The sequence below is a fragment of the Osmia bicornis genome, chromosome 14 (assembly GCF_907164935.1).
Source record: "Osmia bicornis bicornis chromosome 14, iOsmBic2.1, whole genome shotgun sequence".
Taxonomy (NCBI): domain Eukaryota; kingdom Metazoa; phylum Arthropoda; class Insecta; order Hymenoptera; family Megachilidae; genus Osmia; species Osmia bicornis.
Window position 1 is genome coordinate 20235 of NC_060229.1, and position 18984 is coordinate 39218.

The 18984-nt window shown below is 35.0% G+C and overlaps 3 protein-coding genes across 23 annotated transcripts; 2 read left to right on the forward strand and 1 right to left on the reverse strand.

The window, feature by feature from the left end:
• Nucleotides 1-124: 124 nt before the first annotated feature.
• LOC114880486 lies at nucleotides 125-18918 on the reverse strand. Of its 8 annotated transcripts, XM_046288653.1 has the most exons (12): nucleotides 7088-7596; nucleotides 6674-6927; nucleotides 5009-5193; nucleotides 4823-4911; nucleotides 4678-4735; nucleotides 4478-4604; nucleotides 4286-4404; nucleotides 3732-3800; nucleotides 3597-3657; nucleotides 3274-3462; nucleotides 3008-3178; nucleotides 125-2913 (listed from the first exon to the last, which is right to left on the reverse strand). In XM_046288653.1, exons 3-12 carry the CDS (start codon nucleotides 5147-5149, stop codon nucleotides 356-358), a joined length of 3582 nt encoding a protein of 1193 aa, XP_046144609.1. In that variant the 5' UTR covers nucleotides 5150-5193; nucleotides 6674-6927; nucleotides 7088-7596; the 3' UTR covers nucleotides 125-355. The 8 variants fall into 8 exon arrangements, with proteins under 8 accessions (XP_046144609.1, XP_029052362.2, XP_046144610.1 ...); XM_029196529.2 differs by lacking the exons at nucleotides 6674-6927; nucleotides 7088-7596 and adding an exon at nucleotides 18834-18918; XM_046288654.1 differs by lacking the exons at nucleotides 6674-6927; nucleotides 7088-7596 and adding an exon at nucleotides 5409-6382 and having other exon boundaries at nucleotides 3274-3390.
• Nucleotides 7616-9730, forward strand: LOC114880493 (ras-related protein RabJ-like). Of its 3 annotated transcripts, none has more exons than XM_029196554.2 (3): nucleotides 7616-7705; nucleotides 8393-8520; nucleotides 8836-9730. In XM_029196554.2, exons 1-3 carry the CDS (start codon nucleotides 7696-7698, stop codon nucleotides 9328-9330), a joined length of 633 nt encoding a protein of 210 aa, XP_029052387.1. In that variant the 5' UTR covers nucleotides 7616-7695; the 3' UTR covers nucleotides 9331-9730. The 3 variants fall into 3 exon arrangements, with proteins under 3 accessions (XP_029052387.1, XP_029052386.1, XP_029052388.1); XM_029196553.2 differs by lacking the exon at nucleotides 7616-7705 and adding an exon at nucleotides 7712-7900; XM_029196555.2 differs by lacking the exon at nucleotides 7616-7705 and adding an exon at nucleotides 7921-8277.
• LOC114880487 lies at nucleotides 9835-17927 on the forward strand. Of its 12 annotated transcripts, XM_046288655.1 has the most exons (13): nucleotides 10470-11045; nucleotides 11175-11313; nucleotides 11447-11582; nucleotides 11708-12013; nucleotides 12331-12485; nucleotides 13834-13978; nucleotides 14348-14727; nucleotides 14911-15358; nucleotides 15573-16283; nucleotides 16382-16839; nucleotides 16927-17116; nucleotides 17314-17563; nucleotides 17631-17927. In XM_046288655.1, the coding sequence occupies exons 2-12, from the start codon at nucleotides 11190-11192 to the stop codon at nucleotides 17543-17545; spliced, it is 3285 nt and encodes a 1094-aa protein (XP_046144611.1). In that variant the 5' UTR covers nucleotides 10470-11045; nucleotides 11175-11189; the 3' UTR covers nucleotides 17546-17563; nucleotides 17631-17927. The 12 variants fall into 12 exon arrangements, with proteins under 12 accessions (XP_029052370.2, XP_029052372.2, XP_029052374.2 ...); XM_029196537.2 differs by lacking the exon at nucleotides 10470-11045 and adding an exon at nucleotides 9835-10217 and having other exon boundaries at nucleotides 17314-17927; XM_029196539.2 differs by lacking the exon at nucleotides 10470-11045 and adding an exon at nucleotides 10224-10463 and having other exon boundaries at nucleotides 17314-17927.
• Nucleotides 18919-18984: the final 66 nt, after the last annotated feature.

Genomic DNA, 18984 nt, shown 5'->3' on the forward strand with positions numbered 1-18984 from the left:
TTATCAGGGCTACAATCGCAATTCATTGAATAAAAGCTTACGATATTTTACAATGAGAAGGAAGAAGAAATTGCACTGATGCATCACGATACAAACAACCAATTTGAATTCTACTATTCAATAATTCCTTCTCTGATATTATTGGCCTGTTATATGTGTGATTATGCATGTCAGTATACCGTGTTCGATGTCTGGCCTAGATTTATTTTTTTTTTTTTTTTTTAATAAGGTAGAGACGAATTTTGTTTTATTTTATTTTTTGTATTTTTTGTATTTTTCCTCTCAAATTTAATTCACTCTAACTTGACGACTTTGATATAAATTTACGATCAACGAGATTCGCTGTGTGTATGTGTTAATGTGAATTAGTCCTTTTATTACTACCATCCAGATCCAGTTCGTCCGAATTGTTTCTTGGAACTAAACCTAAACTGTTCAACATGCCAGGTGGTACCGTATCCTCTAGCGGATAAGCAGATACTTTTCCGCATTTAATCAAATGCGTAGCTAACTGGTTTCCATCAGTTGTCGTATAACCACACGAACATTGCATCTTTCTGTCTAAGGGGATATTAACGAGCGGAGAGGGAACTACCAAACTGGTCATCGGTCGTTCGTTATGAATTTGTTGTTGATGTTCTTTGAACGCTCGCCAACAACAAGTTATGTAACGACATTGTTGACATCTCTGTTCACCTGGATAATGGTTTTGTTCGTCGATGTCCTCCTCGCATTCTTGACAGGAGAGATTTTCGACCGGAACGTTCACTGTTATCGGACCGGTGATCCATTTTTTAACTTTTTCGTCGTATGGTAAGTCCTCGGTAAGAGGACTTTCGATATCGAATCGTCTATTCTGCGGTCGTTGTTTCGATATCATTATACCGTTGTTACTGCACGAATACGGTATTACTTTCGAACCAGAGACGCAATCGTGTAATTCTCTTTGATGAATTTTCAAGCAACTCTTCTGATTGAACCAGAGACAACATCTCGGACATTTGTTTCCTCGTCCTTGTTCCCTTCGAATAACATGCCTCTGCATATGCAAGAGAAACGCGTAAACGCTGGTAACACTCGGATTGCCTTCGTTTACGAACCGTATTACCTTCAAGCAATAAGGACATTGTAAATCTTGGCCCTTTTCGTGAACTCGATAAAAATGATCGATCGCATCTTTATGACTGGAAGTACGGTAACCACAACTCTCACACCGATACGGCATCTCCGAGGGATAATGCATCGACGACAAATGACTGATAAGGAGGCCACTATTGCCGAACTTTTGTTCGCAAATGGCGCAAACAACCATATCGCTGTCTGAATGACCGAAATTACTGTGCGCTTCCGTCACGTGTGTAATCATTTGATGTTGAGAGGAAAATGCTGTACAACAATATCGACAGACAGGGGAATCGGATTGACCGGGAACTTGGGGCGGCACATGACCAATCGTATGTTCGATCACATCTGTGTTAGAACGCATCGTTGACGCACAGAGGAAACACTTGAAATACAATGAATATTTGTGCTCGTTTAACAAAATAGTCTTATCACCCTCCATGGTGGCATAATAAAATTCTTGCAACTGTATCTGATCATTTTTACTTTCTTTTTCCTTGTCGTTTTCTTTATCTCTAACAGCTTTCGAATCAAAGACCGGCTGTTTCTTCGTTTCGGGTTCCGGTCTGACAGTTGTTGCACCAATATTTCTCTTTCGTCCTCTTTTTGGACCAACGTATGATCTTACTGCCGTAGGAAATGATGACACCTCCTGTTGCTGTTGCTGTTGCTGTTGCTGTTGCTGTTTCGCGTTACCGCTAGCTTGGATGAAAACTTCGTTGTTTGATTGCGTTTCATCTTTGTTGATCGTTACAAGAGGCGTTAACGGTGGTAAATTCGCGTTTGAATAGGACCAATTATGAAAAGGATTGGCAGCTATCTTGGTCAAACGATCTAAAAGGCATTCGTTTGAATCGATCTTTGTTTGCTCGGCAATATGTGCTATTATGTTGTCGAATGCTCGGGCAGCGGTCGAGCCGTATATTTCTCTCCACACCAGTTCGTCCAGGAACTGTTGTATCATTTGCCTGTTGAGTAAACTGAGGGTATTTTGGAACATTCGTGGAACAATTTTTCTTAAATATTCCATTATATGATAGTTGCTCATAAAATTTCGGGAAGTTTGGTCGGAAAATGCTGATTGCGTAACGTGATAAAAACCCATTTCTTCGAGCGTGTTTCTATCAACGGTGAAATCCGTCATAATTTTCGAATCTGTATGTACCCATTCTTTCAACGGATGTAAAATGTTATTGAATCGCTGTTTATACGATCGATCGCCGTCCTGCACCGGATCGCATGCTCTTAATCTTAAATCGAGGGTGGTATAGTCCAATACGCCGAGCACCTCGACCTTAACTTGCCGTAGGTTTCCATCTTGCGACGTTGTACCTAAACTAATTACCCCAACTTGTATTACTGAATTCTTACCCCCCATTTTTCGAGCTTTATCCGAAATTGCGGCTGTGCAAACACTACGTAAATGCGTATAAAAATTTTTCACGTATACATTTGACACTTTCACCCAAGAAATAACGTTCTGAACATTCGTCTGACACGCCCAATGATAAATTAATTTTAGCAGAACAGTGGGCGTGTAAGTTGCCCCTTGAAATATCGAACCGGAAAAGACAGAAACGAAACGATCCGGACAACAGCTTGAAATCCACACGTATCCTCCCGAATATGGAAATGTACCTTGATCGCTGTACATTCCCAATTTTAATTTAGTTTTTTGATAACTATTGCTGTGTTGAGCACAATATTGTTCAGATTTCACTAATCCTTGCTGTATCAACCATTCGGCGAACTTTGTGGCCGAAAACATGAGTACACTCTTTACTTTCATATCTGAAACGGAGAATAGTGGTTTCTTTTTTTAAAAAAAAGCGAGAAAAAAGAAAGAAAAGGATAATAGCTGATAGTTACATATATTAATAAATACCTAACTCCGATCTTTCCTTTTGGGCTATCTGTGGCGCGATATCCTTCGTGCGAAGGCTCGGTCTAGCTATAACAACCAAAGAAGGAAATGTTCTACCTCCGTTCATTTTGTTAAAAGTCACTTCTCTACCGTCAGGATGATTCTTCTTCGATTCATCGACTTGATCGCAAGCTAAATTATATAAAGTTATGAATATCAGTGAGAGGAAAAATCTATTTGATACGGGTTAACCCGTCTCTTAATCTGTCAGAGATTCTTCTGCTAACCTGAATTTTTACTTCCAACCGCTATTCCACCGATGCTTGTATGTTCAGTTGGTTTTGTGATAGTTAGTCTGCTAGATGATTCTGTGCTCGTGCTCACAGTCGTCGACGTTGACGTCACTGCTGATGCAATTTGTTGTTTATTGACAGTTTTTATCCTAAGATTAGTAACACCTTGGGGACTTGTAGTAGCTGAAAAATGAGCGTACGCTACTTACGCACTTACGTGTACGCTAATAATCTACATACACCAAGTTTCATTGCAAGGGAAAAAGGATTGAATACGATCAACTTAACTTAACTTAACTTAACTTAACTTAACTTACTTGGTGTGACAACATGCGTTGAACATCCTAATTTTTGTCTTCCACGAGCAATCAGGGCTGGCTACATAATTAACAGTCAGATAGTTAACTGAATGAGAAAAATGTTAAATTAAAGGATATTTACGCGTAACATACTTCCTCTATAACGTCAGGTTGTTGCACTTGAAGAACCTTTGTTCTGCGTCCAGATCGAGTATATTTATACTGAGGAAAATCAACATACTCTTACTATAATATAGTTTCTGAAGTTGTCCTCTTAGATTTAAATGAGCTGTTACGAGTTGATAGATATTACGAATCATTACGAATTTCCCCTCCTATACATGATTTTAATGTAAACGACCATTAGTTTAATGTTCAAGTATCGATAAGGTATGTCTATCCTGCCGTAACAATTGTTTTCGGATAAAAGAATGCGAAACAGTCGGCTAAATGCTAAGCAATTTCTTCATTAATTACGAGGAATTATTTGTTTGTATACAAGTTGCCAACTCTGTATGAATTTAAAGATGAAATAACTAATAGCCATCTGCATTTAAAACGCACAATATTCTATGTATACGTGTAGATTCGTAATAATACGGTTTATTAGCATACAAGAACTCATTAAAATCTGAAAGGACAACAACAAGTATGGAACAAGCTTTCCTAGTAAATTATGTAAAGCAATGATAATTAAAGTATCATACATTTTCCGTTTGGGAATGCGTAACGGTAGACATGGCTGTTACTGTAGATACCGATGTTGATCCTGGTGTTACCATTGGCGTAGATACTGAGCTTGATGGAACAGTTGTTATAGTGGTTCCTGTAGTTTTTTCTTTTATTATTTTATATGTACTTCTTTACCTTTACATGTATGTATGAATATATATGTATACCTTGAGGCTGAGGTACAGATCCTAAAATGACTCCCATTCGTGAATCCACAACCAACTGTATGTTGCCTTGAGAGCCATTCGAGTTATTTAATACATTGAGCTTAATAGGTTGACTTTTACTTTGATTCTGTAAGCACCATCAATAATATTAGTAATTATGCAATGTACAACGTGTGGTTTAGAATTTATACAACACTTACTATGTTTACAATGGGTTGAGGATTATTTTTAACCACTGCTTGTGCAGGAGTTGGAGGCCTGGTATACGAGAAGATACAAACTCTAAGTTTGCTAAAAGAGCAGCAATTGCGAAAAGATAACATCTATGTAGAAAATGATACCTACAATGTATATTGATAACCGTTGACATTGCCAGCTTGGCATACCAATTTACCTCCATGATCTTTAACCAATTCTTCTAAAGTAGCAGCTACCTAAAATATAAAGAAACGAATCAAGTAAGAATGCGATATAACGTTTGAAATTACATTTTAAACAGTACAGTAAGAAAGAGAAAAAAAGGAAACAAACTCTGTCATAATTTTCCTTCAATTCTAATCGTAACGTTAATTGGGCTTCGCTAAGTGGCTCCTCTGTACACTCCAGATTTAACGTCATATGAGATGGACGACTGTTCGACGCCGAACGTGTAACTAACCGAGTTTTTGGCATTTTGGTGATGCGGTAAGCAGTTTCTCACAAGTGTAGAAAATTTTCTAAAGAGAAGAATATACATTTAACTCAATCGAATTACAAGTGTATGTATGTATATATGTATATACGCTGTCGTTGTTGCCTTGCTGTTCCAAAGACAACGCGAACACAGTTTGTTCAGAAACTTTGGAAACTGGAAACGATTTTCGTAAGAAACTAATCGAGAAATTTCGTGTTTGTTTCTTTTTGTAGAGCTACTTACAACGTTTACTCTTACCGATTGTCTAAAATCTAAACTATAATGGCGGAGCCGGTGACGCCATTATATCAAAACTAATAATGAAAGTGTACAACGATTAATAACACATTTAATGAAAATATAATAATGAGATGAACATTGTAACAATAATCACAGTAGCAGTTTGAATACGACGATACGAAAAGAGTAACGAACAGTAACGAAGAGAACGCCACGATGAAAACAAGTTGAGAGCGACATCGGCGTCCTCTATGACGAATAAAATGTTAACGTTGGTAACCTTTGTCGTCCGATGTTCATTCATTCATTCATTCATTCGTTCGTTCGTTGAAAGAAAGATTGGTCATGATGCAAACTCGGATAAGTACTTATTTATTGTGATTGTGACTAACTATTTCAATATATTGCACAAGTACATGTACATATTATGCGTGATATTGAATTATCTGAATTTTATTATAACGATAAGTTTCATCAGTTTCAGTTTATTACAGCATTCTTATTGTTAGTGGTAGCAATGAAAATGCGTCGAGGCTGAACTCCGAATTCCGTATCGGTAAAACAGCCTATGTTTGATCGAAAATTAAACTAAACAGAAACTGATTCAAGCGCCACCTCAGTTATTGCATCCAACTAACGGCTTCCTATACTACGTCACCTTTCGCATACACCTAAATGACACGTGTATGCTACGATAACTATACTGCGGGGAACAAGCCTATTCGCCTTTAGCTTCTTCCACCTGTCTAATTAGTGATAGTGACGAAAAAGTTGTAGATGGCTCTTCAATCAGATTGGCTGGGGCATGTTTATGTTGGAGCTGCGATATAAAATATAAGAGCGTCGATCGAAGCGGCGCTTTTTTTCTTTTATCTAGTTTTTGCAGCCCTTAGTTTCTTCTAATCAACGCTCTTATCGCAGCTTAAATACTAATTTTTTCGTTTCCAATAAAAGGTATTTAGATAACATACATACATATGTACATAAATGTTTTTTATAAATTATATCTTTATTTATATTTTTAGGTTTTATTTAAATATTTCGATACTTTTTTCACATGTTGATTGTTTTATTTATCATCATTTAATTTTTTACAATGTTCTGATAATCTTATTTCTAAATAATAGTGAACAATATATGAAATTAATTTCCTTTAATCAAAGATAGAAAAGACTAACCTAATATACATGTAACTATGTATTTATTCTTTGAATAAATAATAAATAGGAAACTATCTACATATAGTATTTTACACATATACATATGTATATGGATATACATACCAAACTTAATTTGGATGATTGAACGGTTTTCATACCAGATATCACGTATTATGCTAAATAATTCAATTCGACCAGTTCGACCAGTTCGACCAGTTCGACCACTTCGACTCGACTTATGGATCTGTAGTCACTGCGGCCAATTAGACAGTATCGCCACCTACGATTTCTTGGTCATTACGTGGACACGGTAATGTGTATACATACAGGCAATATACATACATATGTATAAGAGTCGGATAGGCCTGCTTTTTCCACTTTAAAACATCGAAATATAAGAAAGAAGATAGAAAAATACAAAAGATATTAATGGTATTTAATAAATTATCATGATAAAAGCAGAATAAATGAGAAATATGTTATTTTATTCGGATTTTAATGTATATCGACAAAATAGGGTATAAATTTTCAGCTTACGCATTTCTGAAGACAATATGAAAATGATGTCAGAAGTCATGACTCCGGTCTTCTCTTCAACTCTGTCTGCTGTTTCTTGTATTTTTCATACCTAATATACAATTTAATCACATTTTGGAATGTGAGCACTGTCGAGCATACTAAACGAATGAACTGCGCGTCCTAGAGAAAAAACGAGGAACTAAGTTTGTATGTAGTCTGTTTTACCTTTTTGACGTTGTTCCCACTATTTTTCTAAACGAAAGCTTGTACATCATCCCCTGAGTGCTCGTTTTGCTCTATCCGACCCAAAGAATGACGCTCTGGTCTTTATTTGGACATACGATTCGCAAAAATGTTTATATTACGAACAAATTAATGCAGGTGAGTTCGATCCGCCATTTTCTTGACCGTGGACAGACACCAATTTCAATATTTTATAACTTTTTGACGATTTGGGTAAAATAAGGGCCAGAACGGTATTCTTTAGGGCCTCCTCAACACGTCCCTCAAATTTCTTTGCAATCTGTTCAGCAGGAAGGAAGAAAGGTGTGTTTTCGTAAAATTTCGCCATCTTTCGAGCTTATTCCAAGCACTGTGTTACCGACAACTTGTACCGTAAACAAGAAATGGCACCAGGTAGCTGTCACGTCGTTTCTTACTAGTAGAACTTGTATACTTATGGTGTATATTATAGATACTTAGTTGCATTTTTATTCGATCAGTTGCTTAATGAACGAATAAGAAATGAAATTCGCTTCGTTATTGTACATTACACTATCATGTAGAAGATGAAAACTGTGGAGGGAAAGGTAGTAGCGTTGGGATCGCATGGTAGGTTTAAATTTACGATCAGGAAGGTCATTATACGAAGCAGTGTAATTTGCTGCTTTCTCATATTTGTTCACGTTCATTTTCATTCATCTTTTGCTACGTGTATTCGTGAACATTCTATCATTTATCACTCGATATTTCTTTTATATTTTTCTACCTGTTTATGGATATTTTTTAGTTAATTCATCATTTTTGTCGTATAGCAATTGTAAAAGTAAAGATACGTTTAGGTTAACTTACTCGCAAGGAATTACCTTTTATACAGGACTTTGATACTAATCATTCATTTTACTCAAGTATAACATCTTGTATTACGCATACCTGCACTGGACTTAATAACAATTTATTACATTCTAATAAGTTCAGTATTATGAAAGGTATACCTTGCAAATATTGAAAATTTGCATATGCTAAAAACATCTCAAAACAGGAGAGTTTTTCTGTTTTACATTCTTTCAATAAACTAAGTACACTGATTAATTGATTTTTCAGGGGTTGGAAAAACAAGTATGATTATCCGTTATGTTGGGAAGGCGTTTAACGAACATGTAAATCCTACGATAGGTGCATCATTCTTTACATGTAAATTAAATGTGGACAATGCGAAAATAATGTTACAGGTATAACAACAATTCTGTTAACACATAACAAGAATTATATGTCGCAGCGTTTACTTTTATTCAATGTTTCATTATGTTTCAACAATTTGTAACAAATATACGAAACTCACTGTAATTATGTTTAGAATATTCTTAAAAGAAATTGAATACTACATATAAATTTTCTTATGAATCATTAAAGATTCATATATATGTATATGTATAATAATTATTGTAATCATCGCGGGTTATTAACATATGAAAGAACGAATCATAGTATTGATCGTATTTAGTACAGTATTCAGCAATATTTTTTTCATCGGGTACTATTCACAGGTGTGGGATACAGCGGGACAAGAAAGATTCAGATCAATGGCACCGATGTACTATCGAAACGCTAACGCGGCTATGCTAGTGTTTGATTTAACTCAATATAACACGTTTGCAGCAATGAAAGGATGGGTAACCGAACTTCGTAGGAACGTTGAAGAAGCTATAGTGTTGGTTGTGATAGGAAATAAATCGGATTTGATAAAAGAACGACAAGTCGATGCCGAAGAGGGTAAAGTTTACGCGACAAAAATCGGTGCAAGTTACCATGAAACATCGGTGCTTCAAAACGAAGGGATCGAAAACGTATTTTTAGATATCGGTATGAGTCTTCTTACATTATCTTCGACCAAACAGGATTCTATGTCCATCAGAGTATACGAATCAAGAAATTCGATTTGGAACGGTACAGATGTCTCGGTTACACCGTCTCTCGAGGAATGCCCTCAAAATCTTAGCATTGCTCATGGAATACACGAAAGACCGTACACTTGCTGTTAGTCTTTTCTCATTGATAATTCTTGAATTGTACCGTGCTATACGTATACATACATATATAGTGTAGCCTTGCACTTTTTTTTCTTTTTTTTTTTAAAGAATTAAACTCCAATTTAACGTGGAAGATTATACCTATTCTTTTTCTGTTTTTTCCTCTTTTTCTTTTTTTTTTTTTCTTGCATACTCACTGTTCTTTTTCTTTTATGTTCGCTCTCGCGCGTGCACATATGCACACACTTGTAAATATGTATTCACACTCTCAATCGGTGAATAGGAACGACACTCGTAAATTCAAATAGGATCGATGTCTTCCATAAATATAAGATAAAAATGATGATAACTGCCTTAGTGTCGTGTATTTAGTACTTTTACAATGTTTTTAATAAAATTGAATAATATTTCATACGTTTAACAAATCTGCATATAATTTAGGCTGGACGATATTTAACTATAATAGCATCCATCTTAATAGTTCCTCCTTTGAATAAGTACTTACATATACATATACATATGTATATTAAAACAATGTGTACTCACATGGTTTTTTTTTTTTTTCTCGTGGTGTCTGAGCTTGGAGAGTGCAATAATTTATGCACACCCGTTCGAACGATAAATTACACGCTGTACGTTATACACGTACTTACCTACGCTTAATCGTCGACGATAATGTAGACGATAACAAGAGTTCTAATAGAATGTTTGTATTGGTTCCGTTTACTTTTTGGAACTATCCAATTAATGTAGTTCCGTTTTCGCGACTATACATATATTGTATGTATACATACAATGATAATCACAGAATGAGTCATTCTTTCTTGAGGGCTCGGCTTCGCGAAGCGTGACACGTCCTAGCTTTGTTCTTTATGTTTAACTGATTTCATACTGGTTACGTAAGTATTCTTTTAGTACTGTTCCACGTAAGTACCTGATTCGCATAGTTGGCTTAATTGATTGAGAACAATGACGATACAATGTATTTGAAAATTAATTTGATATAATTCGTGATCGGACGATGCTTAGTAAGCGACAGGATAATGAAAAAAACAATTAATATTGATTTTCTGTTGATCGTTGAATTTATCGTGTTAGTGTAGATACTCTTGAGAAGCATTTTATATACCTACTTAAGTAAGTAAGTAAGTACTTATTTGTAATTTTTCGAAAGTTCTTCCCTTCGATCGAGTTGCGCGCACGTTACAGAGCAGTTGTCGCGATCTGACTAATCGCAAATTCAGAATGGCCGACGCGGTACAGCGCGATACGGCATCGAATTTATGACTTTGAATCGAACACGCCTGTAAAAATAAAGGTCTTTGCTATGTCTTTGCTACGCATTAGCAAACAGGAGAACAATATGTTGCGAGTGCACGCTCCAAGAGTTTCTTTATGCCTATGAATAGATATAAGCATGGAGGTAGGAGAAACAACGGCAACGAACAGAGAAACGGTTCTAACGTAATCGCAAGCGACTTTGGAGAGCTCTCTTTACATTTTGTATAAGAGAGCATTACCGTCCGACAATATCCTCATTGTCAGTCAAGTCCGGATCATTGAATATTCGATGAAATTTTGATCAAACATAAAAAGTGTTTCTATTCGACTTACGATTAATCGTATCCAGTTTAGTGCACAGTTTGTACAGAATATAATACATAATATGTACATATGTACATACACACAGTGATTTCATACAAACTGATCATTCATAATATTGTTATGTAAAGTATTAATGATAATTAAAGTTTATTAATGATAATTTGAACAGTTACACTTATGTACATATGTATGTAGATTATGTACTTAAATACATATATGTACATATAATCTGGTGGTGAATTTAATTGTAGATCGATGACACTGAAATGCTCGGACGAGAAGGATATCATACGTTATTATCGGTTCTATTTTACGTTATCAACATCCTTTGTCACCGTTCACAATTCTTATGTCTTACGATCGATAATCGACTAGCAGTTGTCACCAATGGTAATTATCTTTTCGAATAGATCGCGTTAAAAGTGTGTAATTAATACATATAGGCTGATTCATTAATTTTCTAATAACGGTAATAACGGTAATAACGGTAATAACAAAAGAAAATACTTATCTTTCTTATTAGATTGTTATTCAAGAATATCGATTGGCTCGAAATTATCCGATCCGGATGTTGCATTTCAATTCACGGTGACCAGTTTAACAGAATGCAAAGAACAATGTTCGAAACGTGGAAATATTTGCAATGCATTTTCATTCGGGTATGAGAATAATATATGTATACATATAATATAAAATAGATCAATAATATAATCGATACGTTGAGACATGGTTCCAATATATCCAATACATACCATCAATTTTTGTCAATTTGCTTTTTCATTAGCGTTGGCGTAAAAGGTAATGGCACATGTGCAATCAGCAACCAAACGTCGGTAATGCTTGAAAATCTACAAACTCATACGGACTACGACGTTTATGTGAAAAAGCAGCAAGTTTCGCCGTGGTGCGATTTTGACCATCTCTATGGAAACTTTGCGTTTCGAAGCGAAGCTGATTTAACTAAAACCGATGCTGACAAAACAAATGATGAAGAAGTTGTTACCAATCTTAGCAATACTTTATCAACATTAGTATCGCATTCAGTTTCCCTCTCCGTATCACCGGTTAACAGAAAATCGCAATTTTTCAGGTAATCTTTTTACACTCGTTTTCGTTCTACAGTATGTATAATAATACTTACATATCTATCTATATGTATATTTCATAATCATTTATTCCTCTGCATTTACCTAGTGTAGCGAAACCGAAACCGTTACTTTATTATTATATTAGAAAGCAAAGAATATGAAACTGAAAAAGAACAAAAGAAAAACAAAATTTGTTGAGGTACCTATTAATTTATCTTTCCGTAAAATATAATTTAAATTTTAAATCGTATTGAACGCAAACTGACAATGAGAATCATAAAAAACGTAATCATATAAATGTATTCTTTAATATTTCAAGAAGCAAAGAAGATATAGCAAATTACAAACTCCTCGGTATCTATGATCAATCTATCAATCACCACGGACGTTTTCTTTCCGGTGACGACAGTCGTAATAGAATCCTAGCCAGTCTTACAAATAGAAATGAGAGAACAGCATTGAACAGTCTTTTTGGTGAGTCCGTACATCCACACCTAAGTACGTACGTTAATATGTAGCACAGCACCAAGTGGAATAATTCTATTCCAAGCAATAACTTTTGAAATAAATTAATTTTTTCTCTTTTTTCACTTTTTTTCTCGACCCCAATGAGAATACTTATACGATATACGATTTTTAGGATTGTATCGAGTATCATTTTCACGCAGATACACATAATTTGCATCGGGAGAATGTTTATAATATTACTAGAGTCTAAATACTATTTGCTGCTTTGACCGGTTTATCTTTTTCGTTATCAAATATATATATATATATATATATATATATTCATAGTGATAACATAAGTTAGATACATATTAGATAGGTAAACTATAAACTATAGATTTATTACATCCAATCATTGCAAGTGCGTTAGTTAATGAATGGCATTGACACAAATCACCGATCCTTAGTCAACACGAATACGTGTGTAAGTACTTACGTGCTTATGCGTAAGAGTATTTATCATTCATTCATGCTAGATAGAAAAATAACTTTTTTTTCCAATCAATGCGACACATCTCATTGATTAAAACGAATGAATACAGTGGTGTAGATCATTGAGTGTAGAACCACTAATCTTTGTATGTATACAAATTTTAACGATTCAATACCCCTTCTCTAACTTTAACGAACACCTCCTCCCACTAGTTTTACAGAAACGTTCACTCTTCTATAAAATCATGTGGGACTGCAATTTCACCATTACTTTTTGCGTGTTTTTCCATCTGAGATACCTACACGCGTTAACCCGATTCTATCAAGTGTGCTTCGTTACATACTCATTTCAACAGAAAAATGTACATCGATAAATCCGTGAAAGTTAACATAGTAACTCGAATACGAATAAGCTAGATCGAATAAACTGATGATCGCAAAGTTCAAAAAAGTTTTAAATGTAACACGGAAAAAGAACGAAAAATTTTCTTCTTTCGTTGATCGATAAAAGAAAGGGGAAAAAAAGGTGTTCTTGCATCTAACCGTGTCGGCTGTAATTATTTAAAAAAAATTCGAACATAAATAAAGAACGAAATGTTCATAAAGTTGTGGTTATGGACTGTTGTATTAACGTTGATCTTCCTTCATAAAATTGAAAACTCAATGATAATGAAGAAAACTAATAATAATGATTTCACACGTAAGTGTACATACAAACGAAAAGATCGATAGTTATAATTGTAAGACACACAGAGAAACAGAGAGAGATGCTTTTTCGTGTTTTTTTTTTTTTTTTCCGTATTATGCTTTAATTATAATAACTACATACTACAATATAATGTGCTTATATGTATTATGTATGTATATGTTTTTGAATATTTAGTTAGCATTTGTCATCGGAAAGTACAAGCTGGCAGAAAAATGATAAAAGAGATAATTGAACGCCTCGTAAATTGCGAGAACCTAGAAGATTGTTGTCGGGTTTGCGATTACGAAAAGTCTTTCGTTTGCAAAGGTTTTAATCACAGGTATGCAACGTAATGATTCTCTTTGATGCGACATCTTTGTCATTTTCTCGTTAACGTTAACATCACGCACTCGTGTTGAAGATCGATCACCATTCTTTATTAATCTTTATAATTTTTATTAATTAATTAATATTTCTTATCGTTATAGAAATTATTTTCTTAACGAAACTTTTTCTATTGTTAATGCGACAATGGTTGCTCGAACGGTTACTACGTATTGTTAAAAAGTAAAGAGTAAAAAGTAAAAAGTAAAAAGTAAAAAGTAAAAAGTAAAAAAATTTTTTTTGTGGAAACGATCGAAAAGTCAAAGAAAATTAGTTGAATGAAAACAATAAAGAGATTTTAACTTGACTTATTCGTAATTCAAAGACACAGAACGGACGATTCCCAATGTGTATGCGAATTAACGTCGACACCGTATTCTCGCATGGACGCTGATGACGATTTCTTAATCGATACCAACTATGATTATTACGAGAGGGAACCGAATTGTCTTCCTTCAACACGGCGAGACGATCCCTCGCAATCGAAGGGTTCTTCTAAACTTTATGAGCGGATTAAACAGAACACGTGGCTAAATCAAAAAGACATAGAGAAAGAAGATGGTTTCCAGGAACTGTCAACATCGATAAATCGGCCACCTTTCTATCGAGAAAATTATCCGTTGAATGGCAAACTTACGATTAGTAACCGGCCTACCCATGGATCCATACGATTCCAAGAACAATTTCATTACGACGATCCTTCTGGTAAGACAAATTTACTCAACTAATTGTAAGTACCTATACTATTATACTTCTCCTTCTTCCTCATTTTTCCTCCTTTTTTCTATTTTTTAACACATATGTTAAAACTGTTAACAATGCCTTACCATCTGCCATCCCTGTAAAGTAAGTAAAAAAAGAAAGAGAAAAACGTTTTATGTTGTATAGGTTTTGTTCCTCTTAAAAACACTCGAAATTGGAACGATAACTGGAAACAATATTTTCAAATTCGTCATTCCGATTTTGCGGTCAATGAGAATACGTTTCCCGAATATCGTTTACCGAATTACGACAAAGGATCTTACGCGAACGTAAGATCTTCAAGTTTTATTAAACCTCGGCTCAGAGATCAATCTGTATCCGGGCAAAATGGATTTATGCTTTTAAACACAAACGAGTATACCCGTGGAAGGTATTTGAATCATGTTGATAAGCAATCAACTCACGAAGAACGCGAGCAGCCACAAGCGACCCGAAAATGTTCGATTAGAGCTATCACAGGTTCGAAATTAAGTAGAAATGTCTTACGAAAAACTTGTGTGACACACAATTTGGAACAATGCGAACAACTGTGCATAAACGAAACAGACTTCCCTTGTGAAAGTTTTGCTTACAGGTAAATACATACAATAATTTTCATTTGTACCAAGTCCACCGACTTTCATTTGTAACAATCGTACGAGTAAGAAAATTAATTTAATCTGATAAACGTGGATATGGATGTAAACGTAAACGTAAACGTAAACGTAAACGTGAACGTCTTTAAATTAAACTACAGATAAAGTTTACTAGTTTGCGATACTTGTTCATCTAGACTTTATTTCGTACAGGTACAAAGTGCTAATTACAAATCCGACCGATAATTGTTTACTAAGCGATCTCTCCTATCGAAATATCAACTTTTACACGGACCTTGAACCTGATCGCGATTACACCAGTTACATCATGATACGAGATGCCAAGAAGCATTGCTATTCTAAACAATCAATGAATCAATATCCTTTGGAAGAATGCTTTTCAAGAATTAGAAGCGGATTCGCTATACCCACGTATATTATAAAAAAATTATTATTCGCTAATGATTTGGGAGAATGTCAGTTCGCGTGTACGACGTCCCAAGAATTTGTCTGCAAAAGTCTCGTTTTTAAATACTTGACGGAATACCCTGGGCACACTGATGAACGCAAATCATCAAATTGTTTCTTAACCGATTGGTCTTCGGAAGAAATAAATCCTGTTGATATGCCCGACATGGATGGTGCCGAATTATACGAAAGAAGCAGTTCTTATTACGGTTGCGAAACGTATACTCTACCATTATCAATGTTGAATACCATTTTGCCTGGATACAACACCAAGGAATCGTCTTCCATTCGCAAGGATCAACTCTGTTACCTCGAACATCATAGACCATGTAAATTAATGCCTCATGCAGTAATATCTTCGATGCGGACTGTTACGAAACCAGAGTGCCAACAAAGATGTTCAGCAACGAGAAACACCGGCGGCGTAACAATACCTTGCATGTCTTTCAACTATATGCGAGTATTTTATACTCTTCTAAGGCTAAAATATACGCTTAGCATTACCAATTTACTATTAATAATAATGTTAAAAGAATTTCTGATTTTATTTATAGAATCGATACCGACAACACCAGAGATAATTGCTTATTAAGCGATATATCGATGCAAGATCTAAGACCAAATTTGGATTACACTTACGACGACGACGACGACGACGACGATGACGACGAGTACGATGGCAATAATCATATGCTATACACGTGGAAAGATTTTGACCCATACTGCAGTTTGACAATGAATCATTTTCACGCGATAAATATTACACCAGCTTTTGATAAATACGATCATCCACATTTGTTCACAACATTAAATCATTCAAGTGGCCGTACAACACACCTGTTTAACACCGATATTCCGATTTCGATTCACGATTCTATTATTCGAGATGAAAATGAATTCAAATTCGAGCCTCATCAATATGATTTCAAACATAAGCCGGCATTTATTGGAGATGAGAGCAAACCTTTGCACGGATCTGCCCATTTTGAACGTGATTTTTCTTTCTCTCATTGTAAGTAACAAAAAATATAAAAATGACCAACGACATATTATCTTACCATTTTCCATTCTGTATTATATGTATACATGTACCGATTAGCGAGAGAACTTTCCACTTTTCAACGGTACACGGTAAATGGTTATCCTTGCAAAAACGACACAGTTTGTCAACAAAATGAAATCACTGGATTTTGGTCTTGCGAAATCGAACAAGCTGAATACGGTAGCTGGGATTATTGTTGCGAGCCTAACCATCGATGCGGATTTTCACGAGGATATCATTATCCCTGGTGAATACCAACCGATCTACTTACTTTTATTTTTACTCTTTCATTTAAATTTCCTTTTCTTTTCTCTCTCTCTCTCTCTCTCTCTCTCTACATATATATATATATATATATATATATATATATTGTATACGCACACACATTGTGTACTATATGTATATCGACCGTAATTCGTTCCAACTGTTTCTGACGCTTTATAGGTGTTACGTGGGTTTAAATGAAGATCAATGGAGACCTTGTAGTGAAACATATTATCCATATTATTTATCTACAAAAAATCCTACATTTTATCGTCAATCGCCAATATACATTGCTCGTCACTGGCCAGTGATTTATTTTCACGAATTATCACCTAATAAAAATTGTTCTGTCAGCAATTCAAATAATCAAGATTTATATCAGAATCATCGATCTGATTATCGTCCACATTAGAGCAAATCGATTACCTTTGTGTGTATAACTCGTAAATAAATGTGCAGGTATATGCATAATACATCTATTCCTCTCTTTCTTTCAGGAAAAGAATAAATATTAAATCAAATTTTCCCACGTAAACGTTTATACGCAAGTGGTGAGGACCAAAGACCCATGCATCTTCACTTTCTTCAAAAACCCGATGCTAGCGTGGAGCCCGAACTTCGAATTCCACGTCGGTAAAACAGTCAACGTTTCATCGAAAATTAGGCCGAACAGAAACTGATTTAAGCGCCACCTTAATTATCCCATGCTATACTACGTCACCTTTCGCATACACCTAAATGACACGTGTATGCTACGATAACTATACTATGTATAAGTACATAATTAAACAATACTGACGATGCATTCATTATTATTAATTTTCTTTCCGTGAAATTGTAGTTGCAATGTGATACACTTCAGAATTATCTAATGTAAAAATTTTTCAATTTATTCTTGATAAGTATTTTGTAATGTTATAGTAAGTTAAGATTGTTAATAAACGATACAAATCCCACATCCTAACCACACACACACATGTGGAACTTGTATCGTGGTTCACTATTGGTTCACTACTTTTGTCAGTCGCCAAAATGTATTACACTTAAAGCTAAACCTTGTCCACCGCCCTCCACCCACGCGAGTACATCTAAGTACCCGAATGAGCTTTGGGCATAATAAAAATGAACAAGGCCAATTGTAATTTTCACCTACCAGTTTTCTTCATGTGTGCTGAAATGCCTAAGCTAAAATGTATCATTAGTAAAAACTAATGCACTGATATTTTAACTTTATTATAAAAGAAAGAATATCATTAAAATAATGCGCATAAAATGAAAGAACGATTCAATATCAAGAGCGATTTCAATATCAAAGTAAAAAATCTAAATGATCAAAGATATTCATAACTATTACTTCGATATTTAAATCTGCTCATCGCGAAATAAATTCTTGTACATATAAAAAAAAGAAAAGTGTATTGTGAAATCGGAGGGTCATCCGACTTCTCTACATTTTTAAACTCGAAATCTATATGTATATGTAAATATGTACAAGAAAACCCTATCCTGAGCTACGATATAAAATACAGAAAAAAACAATTTGCACGATTATCATTGTATCATATAAAATGATACAGTGATATTCGTTGGTCACTATGCTCGCTGAAAAAATAAAAATTACAACCAATTCCCGTGTCGCTACGGACCATTCGTCCTGCGACATGATGGGGACCGGAGGAACTTTAAAGCATGCGACTCACCGATCGTTGACTTGCACTACTGCACTCGCCACACATCTTACAAGGTTAGGTTGATCCATAGCTCGTCTGTTGGCTCGTTAAAGAAACGGTACCCCCACTGGCCAAAGCAGTCATCTGAAAGCATAAAAATCACGATTCTTGAACGATATAT